Source organism: Glycine soja, chromosome 14, assembly GCF_004193775.1.
Source record: "Glycine soja cultivar W05 chromosome 14, ASM419377v2, whole genome shotgun sequence".
In the NCBI taxonomy this organism is placed as follows: Eukaryota; Viridiplantae; Streptophyta; class Magnoliopsida; order Fabales; family Fabaceae; genus Glycine; species Glycine soja.
In genome coordinates this window covers 49,798,583-49,818,497 of record NC_041015.1, presented here as the reverse complement: position 1 = coordinate 49,818,497, position 19,915 = coordinate 49,798,583, and the positions used below count along the sequence as shown (strand labels likewise).

The window sequence follows — 19,915 nt, the reverse complement described above, 5'->3', positions numbered from 1 at the left end:
TTTTATATCTTAAGAATTAATTTCATAATTTTTGACATTGGAGATACCTTACTTAAAAAATATATATTATTCGAGTGAATTCATTTAAATTATGAACTTTAAAAATATTATTCAGGTGAATTCATTGCACCAAAATTAAATTGTGGACTTTACTATTAATTAAACGTATCATTTTGTCTTATAAAAAGACGTATTTATTTTGTTGTTGTATAAAATAGACAAATAATAAGAAAACATCAAATTGGTTTTAACTTTTGAAGAGAGAAAGATATGAATTTTTACCAAATTTTATGTCTTAAAGAGTGATTAACACAAAAGTCAAAGAAAAATTAGTGTGGTACTTTAGTGTTTTATTGTCATCCTTTATTATAAAAAGTATTTCAATATGATTTTTCCTATTGAGATTTACAATTTAATATGTCCAACTTAGTTGAACGAAAATGATCAAATTGACATTTTAAAAAAAAAAAATTATGCAAAGACATTTTAAAAATAATAAAAGACCTGCTTACAACTTTTAAAAATAAAAAATCTTAATTGAATATTTTAAATAAATAAAAAGACCACTTCTATACACAACACATCAGCAGCCATTCTAACATAACAAATAACATAATATTTAAACATATGCCAGCTCATCAAATATTAGGTAACAACCAAGGATTAATTTAAAAGATCTGAATATTGTTTCAAATTCTCCAAAAACAAACTTGAAACTTATCTAATAAAAAAGCTTATCTTAAAAATATTTTTTAAAAATCTAAATCAAATTAAGGTAAACTAAAACCATATTTTTTAAATTCTCTCCATCGTTCTCAGAATTTCAAGTATAGAAACGTAGTCCAACTGTTTCATTTTTCCTTATGTTCCTGTGGGGAACGAATGATGTGTGCATTAACTTCATACCAAAAAATCAGCACATTGTATTGCTTTTGTTTTTCTAAATCATAGAGTAATGTCTCCCCTATCTCATTTGCAATTCCAATCCCATTAGGGTTTGTTTCTAAACTTCGCCAATCCCTCAAACTCGAGAAAGTTTTCTGCTTTGCTTCAGACCCATTTGCAGAAGCGAAATCAAAACACATAAAAGATTCAAACTTGTGCAGAAAAAAAATGCTCGCTGCTGCTGCTTCAGCTTCTCGGCACCTTCTTCAACGCGATGCCAGCATCGGTGCTTGCAGTGGCAGTGGCAATCGAGTTCGCTCTCTTTTGACTGCTTCTGCCATCACCACAACCTACCCAATTCGCATTAGAAAATGTTACAGTAACGGTTATGGAATTAGTTTCAATAACCCCAAACACAGAACGTGCCCAAGTTTGCTTTTTGCTGTAAAAGGGTTCCTCTCTGATTCATCAAATTCTAATTCCCCACATGGCAGAGTTACCAGACCTTACTTACCACACCCTGTTAATGTTAGTTCAATTGCCTAACTTTTTATTTATTTCAGACTACTTAAATGCTGTTTCTTAGGTGCTTTTAGTGATGTTTTCGAATTAGAATTGAAGTTTCATCTCGATAATCTGTACAATGAAGGTTTACATTAAAGACCAATAAAGGTTATTGAGGTGAATAAACATCGGTTACCAAGGTGAAACTCTGATTCTGATTGGAGAACAATACTGAAACAAACTCGAGAAATAGTATATAAGTTTTGTCCTTTTATTTTTGGTTCTTTTGAAGGAATGGCTGTGATCGGTTCACATTCAATGGCTTTTTGATGTTGATTGCGGTGGTGGAATTGTGTGGAACAGAGTTCAAATGTGGATGGGCGAGCGTTGTTCTCAACTTCAACTAAAACTGATGATGGAAGTCAGAGCCAAAAGGCTGCTGCTTCCACCATTGGTAAATCATCACCACCACCGCCACCTGGTGGGCAAGCTGCTGATGTGAAGATCCTTGGCACGCTTGCCAGTTACTTGTGGATGAAAGATAATCTTGAATTTCGGGTTCGGATTGTTGCTGCATTGGGTTTGCTTGTTGGGGCTAAGGTTAGTGGTCTGGTTGGTTATTGTTCGTGGTTTGTGGTTAACTTGCAGATGCTGATCAGTGACCCTTGTTTGTGGTTGTACATGTTTTTTTTTTTTCTTTTTTCAGATTTTGAATGTTCAGGTGCCTTTCTTGTTCAAGCTTGCCGTTGATTCGTTGACAGCTGGCACGGGGAGTATGGGTGCTCTTGCTTCGAATTCAAGCGGGTTGGTTCTTTTCGCAACCCCTGTTGCAGTGTTGATTGGTTATGGGATTGCACGTTCAGGAGCTTCTGCTTTCAATGGTATTTTATACTTTTTTGTGTCTACCTGCTAAAGCTGGTTTACCCATGAGAGTGGCATTGGCAGGCTTTTTAATTCTAAATTCCAATGCTTAGGCTTCTCAAAAGAAACCATTCTTTAAGTTATGATTCTAAGGTAAGCTTTCTTAGCCGACAAGGCACCCTTTTTCAAAGCATTACTATTCCTGAGTGCAGGTTCGGTGATTCATGCCATGTCGGATGAGCAAGATATGCGGAGGATGGGGGGGCTTGCCTCCTCGTTCCCTTTTACCTATGCCACTCACGCTTATTGGATTGGACCTATATTTATAGTGTTAATTGTAGAGAAGAAATTAGACTAGGAGCAAGGATAAGATATATCCTTAAGAGCTGAAATAAACTGATATAAAGCCCAAAAACAAAAGAAGCGGTGATAACTAGGAGTAGAGCAAGGCTGCCCAATCCTTTTGCATATTGGACATGGCAACACCATTAGTAGAGAGAGCTTGAGAGCATACCCCTATCCCAAAGCAAATTGAAGGGAAATGGAAACAGCTATGCCTCTTAAAGATTCTGATTTCACAGTAAACTGCATATTAAGTATGATCCCACAAGAATAACTAATAAAGTTCTCATTTGATAAGAATTTGGGCTTCCTAACTAGTTAAGAATGACTTAAACGCCAAGGTATGACTTTAAAATAGTTCAGAACATACTTCAAGCTCAATAATAGCCATAGAACAGCTTACCCAGAAGACAAAAAAATGCTACAGAAATTACTCACATATCTAATAAAAAATTGTCCACAAGGGTTCCTATTTTTAACTATGTCCAACCAGAGTTATGAATAAGATTGGACTGACTGGTACGACCAATGGACCAGCTAGGTAATTTGGTCTAGTTGGCATATTAGATTGGAAATGCATACAACCTAGTATAAACCGTTGGGACTCAGCGAGTTTCTAAAAAACTGGTGAACCAGTCAGATGGTACAGTCCGGATGAGTCAAACCTTTTTCTGTGAAAACCTGGTGCCACTGTCACTTGCTTCCAGATCAGATCAATTCATAGCCTTCTGCTTGTTCATTGCTGGTGCAGAGCCATCAATGTTCTTAACATTGTTATCTTAATTTACCTTGACCGCCTTTCATATTTTGTCTGCCAAAGTTCATCCTTCATGATTCTTAGAATTTGGTTTTAGGGTCTAACTCAACTCCACAAAACCAGCTTGTAAGATGAGGATTTCCCAAGCTTTATAAACTCTATTTAAACCATATCACTACTTCTCTGATCGATGAGACTAAACACTACCGTTGAGGTTGTAGTTAAGGAAGTTTCAAGAGGTCACAATTAAGGCGGGCTAGGAGTGGTTGACCACAATTAAGGTGGCTTTCCAACAATGATGAAGTGGTTTAAGATGAGACAATGAGAGGAATTTAGAGAGAGGTGTAGAAGAATTGAAGACAAAGTGAAGGGAGGTGGAGGTGTTGTATCAAGTGCTTATCACTAGGCCGAAGGTTATAGCTGATAGTAAGGGTTCAACTTTATTTCCTCAAGGATGATTCTTAGAGCCATATCAATCGTAAGGGATGATGCACCCATTATAAGCATCATGGGATAAGAATATGTTAAGCCCATAAAATCTTATGGGTGATTTTGACCAAATGAAATAAAAAATAAGGAGCGGGTCTAGAAAATGGAAGACAGTGGTTCAAATTTCAAAAATTAATATTCAACATATATTATATACTTTTTATTACCTTTAGCAGTGTCGTCACTCATTAGAGATGTGTGCTAGATGCTAGCTCTTTTCACGCGTTTTAGAGGGTTGGATTGACAAAATAAAATAAAAAATAAGGAGGGGGTCTAGAAAATGGAAGACAGTGGTTCAAATTTCAAAAATTAATATTCAATATATATTATATACTTTTTATTACCTTTAGCAGAGTGTCATCGCTCATTAGAGATGTGTGCTAGATGCTAGCTCCTTTCACGTGTTTTAGAGGGTTGGACTGACCAACTTTAGAAAAAAGCCAAAATTCATATTTTTTGCTATATTTTATATCAGTAATTTTGTAGGAAATGTAAAATATTTATTGCTAAGGTTTGAAAATTTTGATATTAAATTTATATTCACATTAATTATTATATAAATAATATTTATATACCTGGTTTAACAGTTTGAGCATGTTTCTTTGAAAAAGGCTTGTTTTTCAATGATTCATTCCAATAATTTTATTTATTGGATGCAACTACTTGTGGCAGAACTGCGGACTGCTGTATTTGCTAAAGTTGCACTGCGAACAATTCGATTAGTATCAAGGAAGGTATGCACACTGCTTTCATGGTTTTGGTACATCAAATAAGGATAAGTATTTTTAGTTCATCTGTTTGTATTTAGCAATAATAGGTTGCATTGATTTTGGATTTGGTTTATCTAAAATGATATAGTGAGAAAGTAATAGGGCATCCCTGCTTGTTTTAAATTGCGTTAATTTTATGAGGTACTTCAATTTAAATCAAGGGTAGATACTCTTTTTCTTCACATTTTTTCACTCTAGGGGAGTCAAATCCAAAATCCCTCTTTAAACAGCTTCATCCCCCATCTTTTGCAAAATCACACTTTAGTTGGTTTTATGATGTTAAAATACTCAATTTATGCAGTATCTGATTGTTGTAGGTCTTCTCACATTTGCATGACCTAGACCTTCGGTATCATCTAAGGTATGTGTTGTAATATAATTAGTAGGATTTACTCCTACTATTAGGCTTGTGTGAATTGTGTTTATTCCTGCACTTAAGAATGCCAACATTCACTATTGAAAACTGATTTAAATGGGAATGTTATTAACTAAGCCATCAAAGTCACAAAATATTCATCTCAATTCATGCTTCTCTTCTGCATTTTGAGTGTTTGTCTATTGTTTACTAGTGTACCCCTCTCACCTAGTTATTGTTTTTCCAGTCGAGAAACTGGTGCATTAAGTAGAATAATTGATCGTGGTAGTCGTGGAATAAATTTCATTCTCTCCTCTATGGTGTTCAATGTAGTACCCACCATATTAGAGGTATGTCTCAGTTATTTTCTTGTTGCTTATGTATTCCCCCAAAGTTGCTCACTATTAAGCATAGAATATATTTAGCAGGAACTGCAGTTTTGCTTGTGGATTCTTGTTGTCGATGATTTTTTTTAATGATCTTTGAAAACTATTTTGTCATCCCAACTCTTGCTTGCTCTTTTTTTTTGAACAACTTCAGCAGATTTAACATGTATCCATCCAGATATCTATGGTAGCAGGTATACTGGCCTACAAATTTGGAGCTCCCTTTGCACTGATTACTTCCTTATCAGTTGCTGCTTATGTTGCTTTTACACTGACTATCACACAGGTATCATGCCCTGAACTGATCTAATTATCTAGTATTGTTAAGCTTGGAATAGTTTGGTACTCCCTTGTATTGATTCTTGGTCTTGTTGTATATGTTGATGACATTGTGTCAGCTTTGTACATCATTTCACGTCTTATATTTCCATATATTTGAATTGTGGTGGTTAAATGGTCAGGATCCTTGTGTGCAATATTATCACTCCTCTTTTTTCTTTTGTTCCTCCTATTTTTTGGATAAGAGGGATGGGATTGGTTTCTACAAATTAAAATAAGGGAAACCTAAAAGGACCATTATACACCAAAAGAACGTGAGTTGCCAAATCTTTCCCTCAATCAGCTATTGAGCCAAAGAAGCCTTCTTAGAATTATGAACCTTATGATCCAAAAATAGCACCTGATAGTAGCCTGGGTTGCACATTAGCACAAAAGTTAACCCCCTTACTTCTACCCAAATCACTGGTTGACTTAATATACCTCAGTTATTAATTTTGCTTTTTTAAATTTGTATGAAATAAAGTTTCAGTTTTCACTTCTCAGTAACAAATATTTTGTTATTGGCCAACTAATGAGTTGGTAGGATAAATAGATTTTTGTATGATACAGTGGATTTGTTGAAAAATCAGTCGATTATAGTATTCATTTACTCTAATGTTTTCTGGTTTTTTCAGTGGAGGACTAAGTTCAGGAAAGCCATGAATAAGGCGGATAATGATGCTGGTACAAGGGTTATTGATTCACTTATTAATTATGAGGTGAGCATTTTGGTCATTAATGCCAGTTTTTTAATGTTATCCTCCTTTTTGTGTTTTTGTACCACTTTTTTTTTCTTGTTTTGCAGACTGTGAAATATTTTAATAATGAAGTTTATGAAGCTGATAACTATGACAAGTACCTAAAGAGTAAGTAATTGATTATTCTTGTTCAATTGGGTTTGAAAACTGCAAAATGGCACTAGTTATTTTGTATATTCTAATTGCACATATTGTTCTGGAATGAAAATATCTTGCAATCAAGCAATAGTTAGATACTTGCATCTGTAGATTCTGTACAATTTGGTTTATCTTTTAAAATAAAATTTTAGTAATGCTGTGTTGGCTATTTTTGTCTTATGAGAATTAGGTATTAGGCATTATTTTTTTGTCTTCAATTTTCTTGTGTTAGTAAGTTGATTTTCACTGTTTGGAAAAATGCAAGTCCTATATCGGCTAGAGATAGTGTCAAGATAGGGTATATAAGTGGGGGACAACCCTTACCTTATAAGCTGGTTTTGTAGGCTTGAGCTAGGCCCTAACCCAAATTATAAGATTCACTTTATATGCATTGCCTTCAAATAAATTTTCTTCTGGTGGAGATAAATTAGTTAGTCAGTTAAAAAAATACATTTTAAACCAAGCTTTACTTTTTGTCAAGTCTCACTTTTGGCATGCATAGATGAATTCACTATGTTCATAACTTCATGTGTGTTGCATTTTCTTTTAATGAAATTTGGGAGTTAATTTTGGATAAGAAGCATATAATGTATTTAAGACTTAAATTTGTTGATTGAATTGGAGGAAAGGAAGGCAACACATTTTTGTAGTACTCATCCAATGGCTATTTTGGAGGGTTTTCGCTTTTGGACATGTACAGAGATTTGCTAGCTTTGCTTATTTCTTTCAAAGAAGTAGGCTTGCTCATGCAAAACACCAAGATGCAGTGATGGGTTATGAAATTAAAGATAAATATTAAACATATGCTAGTTGCAACCACATATTCTGTGGAGGTGTTCTGAATTGTGGCAGCTTCTGTGTTATTCATTTGCTTCTCTGTTAATGAGGGTTTCTTTTATTCCTTTCTTCTTAATTCTAATCTTTAATGTCTCATCTTATCAACAAAACGAAAAATATTGGCAGCTTCTCTAATTTCTTATGCTTTCTCTTAATTCTTTTTCAAAATTGACGTTGCTTGTTCTGCTGTGGTTTGTAATATCATTGTTTAGGGTATGAGGATGCTGCTCTGAAAACCCAACGCAGTCTTGCTTTGTTGAACTTTGGTCAAAATGTTATATTTAGTACTGCTCTTTCATCGGCAATGGTTCTTTGCTCTCATGGGATCATGGATGGCACAATGACTGTTGGTGATTTGGTAAAGTTTTGTCAAATTTAATTCTATTTTGAGGGTCAGGTAGCTTTGCTTCATTGAAATTTGAATTTTTTATTTGGTCTTCAATGTTTGTGTTTTGCTTTTACATAAAACGGATTCCTTATTCTCCCATTTCATTGAAGTTATCTTCTCTTAGTCAAAATGATTTTTTTCTTAAAATAATTAAATAAAATTATTCAATCTATATTTAATAATTATTACCTGAATTGTAATTTAAATTCAACATGCAGGTAATGGTGAATGGGCTTCTCTTCCAACTATCTCTTCCACTCAATTTCCTTGGTAGTGTTTATCGTGAGACTATTCAGAGTCTAGTTGACATGAAGTCCATGTTTCAGTTACTTGAGGTATCATCCCCGTGGAATTTTAATGAATTACCTTGCAGTTAATTTTAAATATGTATTGTTTGTTGATTATGAAATTTCTTTCTTTTACTTCAGTAAGTACCATACATGAGTTCAAAATATGGATTGCTAGAATTTTTTGGCAGCATGGATAATTCTGTAGTTTCTTCTTATTTGAGTTAGTATAGTTTATACCTAATTGCTAGGTGGTTGCTTATTTCTTTCTATTGATATTCTTGTGAGCTTCATGGAGTAATTGCAAGCATGTTCTGTGTTACTTTGTTCATAACATCTGTATTGCTGTCTAAGTATGTCATGTTTACCAGTAATTTTCTCTGCCTTCCTGATTATGTGATACCGTTTCTTTGCTTTTTCTATAATCATTATCACAGGAAAGAGCAGATATTAGGGATAAAGAAAATGCAAAGCCTCTGAAATTTAACGGGGGAAGAATCCAATTTGAGAATGTACATTTTAGGTGTGTGATGCCTCTTTACTACATAATGTGTTAGTACCATTCCTATATATTGACTTTTGGCTAATATATATGGTGATATTATTAGAGATAGATTGACGCAGCAGAAAATTAAGGAGACAAATTTATGTCTGATGGCCTGCAACCATCATGTGTTTTGAGTTATCTCCGTATTTGTTCTTAAAGCCTGTTAAAGAACAGTTTTAGGTGATATCTATAAATACTATACCATTCCTTTTCTTAGTAGATGTGCATTGTCTTGCTTGTGTTGTTTGACATTTGCCATCTTCCTGGTTAGTTTTTTCATGGTCCAAGTCTAATTAACCTAAAAGCTAAGCTCAGGAGCTGTTATACCTCTAACATACGCCCTCATGCAAAATCCTATGGGCTTGAAGTGTTGGCAGTGAACAAGCTATCACTTTATTATGACAAATGCAGGTAGCAAGGGTCAAACTCTTGCCTACTTGATCTCAGAGACTATAATATCAAGGACCAACTTTCTTTTAGGTAGAGAGACATGAATGGCATTCTCATAAACATCTAAGGATGATAAGAAATCCTCTAAAACAGAAAACGTCATATGAGAAAAGCATCTTTAAAAGTCATAGCAGTGGATTTGATAGAATCACATATTCAGATATAGCCACGAGAAGATCACCTTTAAAGATGCTAGCATTCCACTCCAACCAGATATACCAAAAATCTACACAAACTGCATAGTGTAAAAAAACAATTAATTAAAGCTAATTATAAATTGCTCTAGTGTAAAAGGACACCCTCTACCCAACCCTAAACAAATGTTCTATAAGGTCTTTTGTGTGATCACATGTTAAGTTATTTTTGGACCAGCGCCAGAAAGTTGGGTTAGATGGAAGGAATCTAGATCAACATAACCCAGTTATAGTTGTTGGGTTTTATCAATTCAAGTGATTTGACTGACATTTTTTTATTCTTTTAAAAGAAATATCATCAAATCGATGTTGTTTTATGTTAAAAAATTAAAATAATTAAAATAATGTTATTTTATATTTAAATTTTATACAACAATAACTTTATGCCACTTGGTGAGGTTGACTACATAGATTAGACGACACAAGTGGGTCCAATCAAAAACTATATTATTAGGGATTTTATTCACCATGAGATATCTTTTTAATTATTTCTTCCAATTTCCCTTTTGGTCTCACTCTACCTCTTTTTATAGGGTTAAAAACTATAAAATATACTCTTCTCACCAATGCCTCCTCCTTGCATATGTCCAAACTTCTTTAACTGATTCTTTTTTCATCTCTCCTCAGTAGGTGCTACATCAATTTCTCACACAATCATTTTTTTACCTGTAATTATGGATTTTATGCTTCATACCTACATTTTCATTTTTTCTAGAAAACAAAAATAGATAAACTACTGGCACCCACTGGTTCATATGATAATTAATAACTTTAGTAATTTAGTTAAATCTTGCTTGCTAACAATTTACAAAGTAAGTGGCATGGACTGTATTTAATAAAATATAACATTTGCACCTCTATTAGAAAGTTACATGCTGATTAAATATATCTTTTTGAGCTTTGACTAATATTCAAGTAATTGTATTCTGATGCTTGCTATCTCTTCAGTTACCTCACAGAAAGAAAGATACTAGATGGAATATCATTTGTTGTGCCAGCTGGTAAAAGTGTTGCAATTGTTGGGACTAGTGGAAGTGGTAAGGTTCTGCTTGAAAATTCTTTATTTTCTTAAATTATTTTACATGCAAAGTTGTCCTTAGAAATTTTTTCCCGCTGCCTATTGCTGGAGAGGAAGAATGGAATTTCCTACGATAGATTTTCTCTTTATCACTGTTTTGCAAATGGTTTTCACCAAGGTAATTAAGAATGGCTGAGATTGGCAGCTATCATGCTGCCATGCTCCACTCCCTAATGCCCATTGCAAAGTGTTTCACAGGTATTTTCTCTTTATCAGATCCTGAAGTTGCCATTGCCGGCCTTTTTCAAAGTACCATAGTGCCTGTTTCGAATTAAAGCACTGCCTGTCTTCCATACCATAAACTAGATAGAGATTTAGGGTGTGTTTGTTTAATTAAGCATTTGAAGAGCATAAGCTTCTTGATAACTGTATCATATATGTTCTCATTTATTTCTCTAAGCTTTTAGCTTTTGGTTTTAAGTTGTCAGTTAGACGGTTATAACTGACATCTCTCCTTGAAGAGCTTCTACTTTATATTAGGGGTTGTAATAGTCTAACAGAAGCTCATCAGTTTTGTACATTTTCAATAAAGTTTCAGTTCAGAATTCTCTCTTAAATTACTTCAATAAGCATTTATTCAATTGGCCCATATCACGTGAACACTTACGCCATAATTTTGACCATGAAACTTTTCGGAAAAAGCTGAGAAGAGCTTATTTTGATAAGTTACGCAAAGAAGCTAAAAATGGAAGCTTATGAGAGTCACAGGCTATATTTATAAGTTCAAATAGGCTCTTCTAATGCTTTCTTAATATAAAACCATTTATGTGTCTTCACCTTATAGCTTAAGCTTTTTGGGGTTGTAGTTCATGAGATGATATCAGAGCCTCTATGACCAACTTGTCTAGAGTTCAATTCTTGCTGCCCACACTCTTATAAAAAAGTTGAATTACTGCACAAGGTAGGTGGACTTGTGCATTATCCATGCTAAGGTTCTTGTGTGAGGGGGTGTTGGAGATGTAATATAAAACTGTTTGTATGCTTTCACCAAACAATTTAACCTTTTGGGATTGTTGGTGATACAACTATTTTTTCAAACACATCCCTCCATTGGTAGTTTGGTACTTCTATTTTCACTTCAATGTAGCTTGCAGTTGCAGTGTTTAATATTCCAACTATTTGCAATTACCATTTCCTTTCCTACATTTAGTATCCTTAGGATTTAGTCCATGTATGCTATACCTTTCCAACCAACATTAGTGGTGTGTTGAAAATCAGAATATAATCTGTATTTATTGTAATAATAGCGGTTTATAGGCATGTGATATCTGATTTAGAGGAAACAAAATATCCTCTATTTATGTATGAGTAATGTAACAAGCCTATATGAACTCGCATTTGTTGTGTATTCAAACACACGGTATTCAACCTAGTCATGTCTTTGTTTTCTCTCTCTTAACATGGTATTCAGAGCCTGACAGAGGCATTCCTCGAAAATCAGAACCGTGACTACCCAGTGGACCCACTGTCCCCGGAGACAAATTTTTTTTGCCCACCGTGTTCTTCCCTGGTCTATAATAATACATGTTCATCTCTGAAATGTTTCAATTTTGTATTTCATGACAGGAAAATCAACCATTCTTAGATTGCTATTCAGATTCTTTGATCCTCATTCTGGAAGTGTAAGATATGAATCAATCGATCTACTCTGTAGTGAGTTTAAGCTATATTGCCATCATATATATGACACGTAGTGTCATCCTGTCTCAATTAGACTGAGATGCATGATTTTTTAATACCTGTGCTATATGGCTCTAGAGGTGTATAAGACTTCAATAATGAATAACTATATAGATTGAAGTTAATTTGGTTACTTATCTATGGGTACATGGTAAGTAGTGAATTGAAGCTAAATGTTGTTTGTGATTGACGGACTTATATTCTATTATAATGTCAAGAACACTATTACAGCATAATCCAAGATTGGCATGCTTCACTTCACAAATCAATGATCCTTGGCATGGAATTTATGTTAAAAAATAGAATGCATAACTGGATGCCAGATGCTGCACCTATTTACTAGGACTTATGCATGAAATTTGAATTCATCGGACTCTTGCCATTGTTTATGGTAAAACTTTTTGCCTTGGTGGAACTTTTTTTTCTGATGAATATCTAACCACTAGTAGTGGGTACTACTGATCACTTCTTGCAAGCGGATTGTATTTATCATTAAGGCTTTTGATAGAGCCCAATGGCATTTTTTGATCCATCATCCATGTAATTGTGCCCCCTAAGTAACTATTATAACGCTTGGTTGTTGTGTTTTATCATTAAGTTTGCCATTTCTTTTCTCTCACATTCTCATTTGTGTCTTATACTTTACAGATAAAGATAGATGATCAAAATATTCGGGAGGTAACCCTTGAGAGTTTGCGGAAGTCCATTGGTGTTGTTCCACAAGATACTGTAAGTTGATCAAAGCACCTATCTCTATGATCTCATGTCATTGCCTGTGCCAGATCTTGCAAGTTGTGAAAACCTGAGTGATATTGGACAGGTACTTTTCAATGATACAATATTTCATAACATTCACTATGGTCGGCTATCAGCAACAAAAGAGGAGGTAACTTCTGTAATGTTGTACCTCTGCTTGCTTCTTCACCTAGCAAATTTCCACTGTAGGTTCTAAGTTGTACTTATCTTATTACTATATGCATACAGGTCTATGAAGCTGCTCAACAAGCAGCAATTCATAACACTATCATGAATTTTCCTGATAAATATTCAACTGTTGTGGGAGAGCGAGGACTAAAGGTGATAGAAATTCCCATTTATTTTAAATATGTTTCTCAGTATTGTGTTTTTGGGTGATTATTTGTTCAGGGTAAGAAGGGGTATGGGATTGCTAATCTCAACTTGCTGGACCAGACACCCCCAATGTAGATGTATTGAGAAAATCCAATGTTGTTTACTTATATAATGACATGAAAATTTAATTTAAAACTGACCTAAATGCAGTTTGTAAAGAAATTAGAAAAGAAGTCCTTAAAGTAGGTGTAGGATGTTGCCTTTGTGGCTAAATTAAAATGATAATTTTCTCCTCTTTTTGACTATAGTAAAACAAAAACACTATTACACTAGGATTTTTGTTAAAATAAAGATGTATATAGGGGAATCCTCTTCCATAGTGGTATAGATTTTTGTAAGGACACATGATAAAGATGTCTAACTTGTGAAATACAATCCTGGGTTCTCTTACATAATGAGTTTATTTTTTATTTTATTTTTTCAAATGTAATGATGAAAATAAAAGTTTATAATGACACTCTTAAATTTTTAAATGAATGGCTTTTTATAACAGTTAAGTGGTGGTGAGAAGCAACGTGTTGCCCTAGCTCGTGCGTTCTTAAAAGCACCTGCAATACTGTGAGTATTCTAATATATTATCTACTTAATACCTTTGTTCTGTATAGCATTGAATTTTTTAATTTACGTAGTTCTGACTGAAAATGAATAAGAGGGTCTTCATGGACTGATAAAAGAATTTAATGAATTTTGGCTACTTTCTTCCCAAAGATAGAATCAAATAATTTCTGTGTATGGTGATTGATTCACCTTTCATCAGGAAGAAAAAAGATACCTATTAGATAGTATATTAGATATGCATAATATATCTTCACCCATAATTCTCAAATTTAGGAGTTTATTTTCTTGTATATGGCTGTGATTTATCTTGTTGAAAGATAAATATACACATGTGTGGACTTGATTAGGTAGTAGACTAGTAGATACAGAATTCCTGCCATTCTCTCTATTACAAAGATGTTATCATAGCCTCTATGACCAAGTAGTTCACTTTGATCCTTTCTTAGCCAATTTTCCTAGTGTAAAGTAGGCATGTGAGGGGGCTTGTTAAATATAAAAAACCATCCTTACTGTGTTAGAGAGCTGTAATTTGGTGTATTTTATTGGAGCAGAAAGCTCACATTTTTTAGAATGTCTATTTCCCCCTAAACTTGCTTTGGGATAGGAATGTGTAACACGTTTCAGCTCATGGCTGTTTCAAGATGATTGCTACATTGTCTTGTTTTTGGTTAGTTTTCTGTTTTGGACGATCTTATCCCCACCTTAGTTGTATTTATCATTTGTTGTTCTATTGGAATTTTCTTTTTCTTTTCTATTGAAAAATTAGAAAGTTACCCCCATCTTTGTCCGTGGATCAGATTTTGGTTTCTCAGATAGAGGTTAAGGACATGAGATCCATTTATTTTCTAATCACCTTTAGGGTGATTCCCAATCCTTTACTTTTACTCTTATGCCCTATCTGGTATACGTAACTAAGGAGGATAGAACAAGAGTAGATAAACTTATTAGGGAGGTTTCTTTATTTATTTTTCTAATTAATCTCAATTTTAAATTTCTCACATAGTGACATTTAATTCATTTTCAATTCTTAACATATATTAAAACCCCAAAATAATTAGTATAATCACGATCTTTTTCATTTAATAATACCAAAACATGAATCTCATAAGAATATATAAAACTGGGTTATTTTCTCACAATATTTCATCAAGATGATGCATTGAAACATGCAAAAAGGCTCTATAAATCTTCATATGGTGTAGATTTATCAATCTTTGCCAAGTCTGAAGTGTCCTTAAATTATTTGTCTAAGGTTGATGATTTATATGCTCTAACTTGAGTGTTAGATATTTATAGATACTGTATCATGGGTTTTTTGTCATCGGCCTATTCTAGCACGTGCATATGTAATTATGGTTAGGGTATTTGTAATAATTATTATATTTATTACCCATAATATATAATAATATGCTTCACTGTGTAATTGACACAGATTCGATTATGTCTCTTATGCTCTCATTCTTCAATTCTAATTATTTATTAGATAGGTATTTTATCTTGGCCTTTCCAAAAGAAAAAAAAAAGGATGGGTATTTTATCCTATTACAGTGCTCATGTTTTTTAGAAGTGTCCACTAACATTTCATTCTTAAATTATCTTATTTTAAATTTAAATTGTTTTTACTAAATTATGCTTATCTACTTAAAAAATTTATCTTTTAATATATATATATATATATATATTACGGGTGTATTTTAATATTGACCATTCTTGATAAGATCTAATGGTCAATATTTATTCCTCACTCTTATATAAAAGAAACATCTAACTAGATAATTTTCTCTCACACGCGCACCCCGCACCCCACACACACCTTGTTCATATCCATTTTCCTGTATTTTTGTCCTTGTTTTATCTCATGCACCGAATGCAGTTTTTTTTTCCTAGTAATGTATTATTCTTTTATTAAGTAAAGAAAGAAATGAATTAAAGGAGAAACATTAAATTCGTGAAATTCATAAAATAATTGAAAGTTGAACTAAGTAAAAAAAGGAAAAACAAAAAACTTACTGAAGATAGTTTGAATTTCATAAGTTATCAAAAATCAGACTCAACATACTAGGAAACACATCAGTTGTCCTCAAGAAGGATATTGAAGTTTTTGAATTTAAAAAATGGGAGAAATCAATGTGGGAGATTTTGTGGCATTTTCTTTTAATTTATTATTCTTTTGTCAAGTAAAGAAATGAAATAAAGGAAAGAAATTAAACTCATGAAATTCATAAATTAATTGAAATTTGAAACTGAAACTATGTCAAGAAGGAAAAACAGAAAATCTTACTGAAGATAGTTTGAATTTCATGTTATAAAAATCAGACTCATCATACTAGGATAGGCATCAATTGTCCTGAAGAAGGATATTGAAGTTTTGAATTTAAAAAATGGGAGAAATCAATAAGGGGGATTCTGTGGCATTTTCTTCGGATATTTTATTATTCTTTTATCAAGTAAAGAAAGAAATGAAATAATGGAAAGGCATTAAATTCATGAAATTCATAAAATAATTGAAATTTGAAACCAAGTCAAAAAGGAAAAACAAAAAATCTTACTGAAGATAGTATGAATTTGATAAGTTTGCAAAATCAGACTCAATGGATATTGAAGTTTTGAATTTCAAAAATGGGAGAATTAAACATACTATTGGATTTGAAATTAGGCAATCTAAATCAGAAATTAAGCAATCTAAATCAGAGACTAAACATACATATGGGAGCTTCATAAAATAATGGAAATTAGAAATTAGGCAAAAAAGGAAGAAAAAAAATCTTATTGAAGATAGTGAACGTTTGGAATCAGATACTAAACATACTAGGAAGAGAAATCCTTAGGCGAGCACAAACCTATATACAGGAAAATTCTTTTTCTTTTTTTTGAGAGTATACAGGAAAATTCTTGAGTGAGAACAAACCTGACATTAAATATTAATTGAATACATACATTAAATTCAATTCATTAAATACATACGTCTGTTTGTGTGTAATATTAATAATATTTATCTATTACATTTAATAAATATAATAAATAATATTTATTATATTTATTAAATATCTTTAATAAATTAATAAATGCATACATTGAATAGTGTTAAGTGCATACATTAAATGCATTATATAAATATTTATTTCATTTCTTTCTTTACTATTTTAAATACATACATTAAATGCATTATATAAATACTTTTTATTGGTTATCATGATATTAATACATAATATGTAAATCTTCATGGGAAAGCTTGATTGACCACCTTTTTTGAGATTCTCTCATCTCAATCAAGTTTTTTTTATCCACAAGTCTGACCTTGCTTAAGGAGATCGAGTCCGGTACCATTTGGACCAACGACTTGTTGGTATTATATAAATACAAGTTGTATAAAAAAATTTGGGTACATTAATTATATAATATTAATTATTAATTATATATTATATTTAATGAATATTATAAATAATATTATTTAATATTTATGTAAATACTATATTAATAAAGTGTGTGTAATATTAATTTATATTATGCTTAAGGCTTAAATATGTTTTTTGCACCTCAATTTTAGGTCAATGTTGTTTTTGTGGCCCCTTAAATTTAAATTTACTTTTTAGTCCCTCAATTTCAAATAAAGTTCTTTTTTAGTCCTGTCACAAATTGTGCATCTAAAAAAAATAGAGGTAATCATACTTCTATGCATAACTGTTGAGGAAACTTCCTCAAGGAAACCTTATGTAGATATGCAAAGAGGCCAAAGGAGATATCCTAACAGGTCTAAGGATGCACTTAAAAAAATAGAAAAATTAGAGAAAGGGTATAATCTTAACCTTATTAGAAGATCAAATAAATTCTGTGACCTAAGTTGCATATGAAAATGGATACAAGTCTGGTATTGAAACAGGGTATGACAAAATTTATAAAATCTAGGGTACTGGTACAACAAGATGTTACATATGATAATACATAAACATAAGCTGAATAATACGATAAACACAATTTTCATAATGTTCTTACTCAATTAAGCAAATATATTTAAAGGCACAGGTATTGAATGGAGTGTTAGGTAATACAACTTGGTGCTTTGCATGGAACTTGTAGTTGAGTGATAAGTGAGTATTAGGTACGCATCCATGTGTATTCTGTCAGTTCCAGTACTGGATATGTACCCAGTACAAGTTCCGTGACCATTTAGGAGAACTACAATGTATCATAATCTGTTACAATACCACAATTCAAACCCTGAACTTGCTAAACCCACTTCCTGCATCACATATATAGTTGAGTGGTGCACTTAATTTCATCCCTATGTGCTTGTCATGTCCTAATTCATATCATTATCCTATTAACTATAAATAGACTTTGTAAGACATGTTATCAATTTCAGGAGACACCAGTCCAATTACATGCACAAGGGGATGTTGAAATTCTGACTTAACTTATTTACTTAAAATTTTCTGTTTATAATAATATTGTGATGTGTAATCTGATTAAAATTATAAATAAGTTTGGTAAATAACCTGTAGTTCCTACTGAGATATTGCTCTATGCTTTTGTGGTCATGCTGCATTACTAATCTAACAATCTATTCTAAATTCTAAATAAGATGTATTTTTCCACTTTTAAATCATGGATGATCCCCTTGTCTTTAGGTTGTGTGATGAAGCTACAAGTGCTCTTGACAGCACAACAGAAGCAGAGATTTTAAGTGCATTAAAGTCAGTAGCAAATAATCGGACTTCCATATTCATTGCTCACAGGCTTACCACAGCAATGCAGTGTGACGAGGTAAACTCTCTAGTTTTATGTCCTTAAACAGTACTTAATTCCTAGATTCTATATATAAATGTCTGAATGTGTATACTTGTTATAACAAATTTTATGCAAGTTTACATAGATTGCTCCAGAATACACTTACTAATTTTGTTTCTAATAGTAATCCATATGTTGAGTTTGACACATCTTTACAGTAAGCCAAGACACTATCAAAAAAGCACATTTCATAACAGTAGATTTATGATAACTCTGACAAAAATCCATCCTTACAATAGTTATCATTTTATGTTTTACTTGGTATGCATATTCTCTTTTGACAATACATTTTTTACATTAAAAGATTGTTTTCCCAATGTTCAGATCATTGTTTTGGAAAATGGGAAGGTGATTGAGCAAGGACCCCATGAAGTGCTCTTATCAAAAGCAGGAAGATATGCACAGCTGTGGGGACAGCAAAATAACACTGTTGATGCAATTGATACAGCCATCAAGCTAGAAGCATAAAATGATAGAAACCTTTCTCCCTTCCTCTTGCTGAGAAAAAAAAATGCATAATACAATGTTAATAGCCCATTATTACAATTTTGAAATTTAATGATTCCTAGCCTGTTGTGAGCTTTCTTTAGTCTGTATATTATTACAATCGTATTGTTAGCTAGACCAATTAATGCATAGATCCTTTGCCGGGTTATGCAGTTTGATACATTCTTTGTAACCACATATAAGTTCTCGGCCATGATGAATGAGGCTTGATGAGCTTTCTGCAAAGAGCAAGAGTTTGTATTATTGGAATTCAATTATAGATTGTGTGGGTATGTATTGTTGCATAAACTAAAGCACTTTTAACTATATAGAAGTGTTTTCTTGTGGATGATCTATAACAGGAACAGCTTTTGATGTAGTTGTTTTTACATTATGAAAGAGAGGTGTAATTCAATGATCCAATTCTAAAACTAGATCTTTGTTTCCCTTTTCTTTTTTAGCAATAATACTTAATGGAAGCGCTTCTTTAAGCAATTATTCTTATAAAAAATGTTTTTCTGCACAAATGATTTGTCCAATGGGATAATTTTTTTCTTAACAATACTTGTGAAAATGCAAGTGTTAGTGATAGTCTGTTAGTGTTAGAGGGTGAGAATTATAGTGAAAGGGAGATTTGAGCTTCACGAGAGAAAGTGCCTAGTGTTGTAAATGTGGCATTGCACATTTTGATTTTTTTTCACTTTTAATCTTGGTCTATTATATTTTCATTTATTATATTTCTCTCCTTTAAATTAAACAAACACAAGACAATATTTTGCCGACAAAAAAAATCTAAGACAAACTTTTAACCTTAATCGTTAGATTTTAACTTAAAACCAATTGACACTAAGTGAAGTTGTCCAACAGATATATAAGTTTCTTTCCAAGAACTCAGCAGACGACCTGAGACTTCCTAACATTAATGAGA

The 19,915-nt window shown here is 32.6% G+C and overlaps 1 protein-coding gene across 1 annotated transcript; it reads left to right on the top strand.

Moving 5' to 3' along the window:
• Positions 1–828: 828 nt before the first annotated feature.
• LOC114384388 (ABC transporter B family member 25, mitochondrial-like) lies at positions 829–19,381 on the top strand. Its single transcript, XM_028344060.1, has 20 exons — positions 829–1,413; positions 1,753–1,989; positions 2,096–2,270; positions 4,511–4,572; positions 4,926–4,969; positions 5,211–5,313; positions 5,528–5,635; positions 6,303–6,386; positions 6,473–6,533; positions 7,613–7,758; positions 8,007–8,123; positions 8,513–8,598; positions 10,215–10,303; positions 11,911–11,966; positions 12,673–12,753; positions 12,845–12,910; positions 13,009–13,101; positions 13,649–13,713; positions 18,342–18,477; positions 18,826–19,381. Exons 1-20 carry the CDS (start codon positions 1,114–1,116, stop codon positions 18,967–18,969), a joined length of 2,253 nt encoding a protein of 750 aa, XP_028199861.1. The 5' UTR covers positions 829–1,113; the 3' UTR covers positions 18,970–19,381.
• Positions 19,382–19,915: the final 534 nt, after the last annotated feature.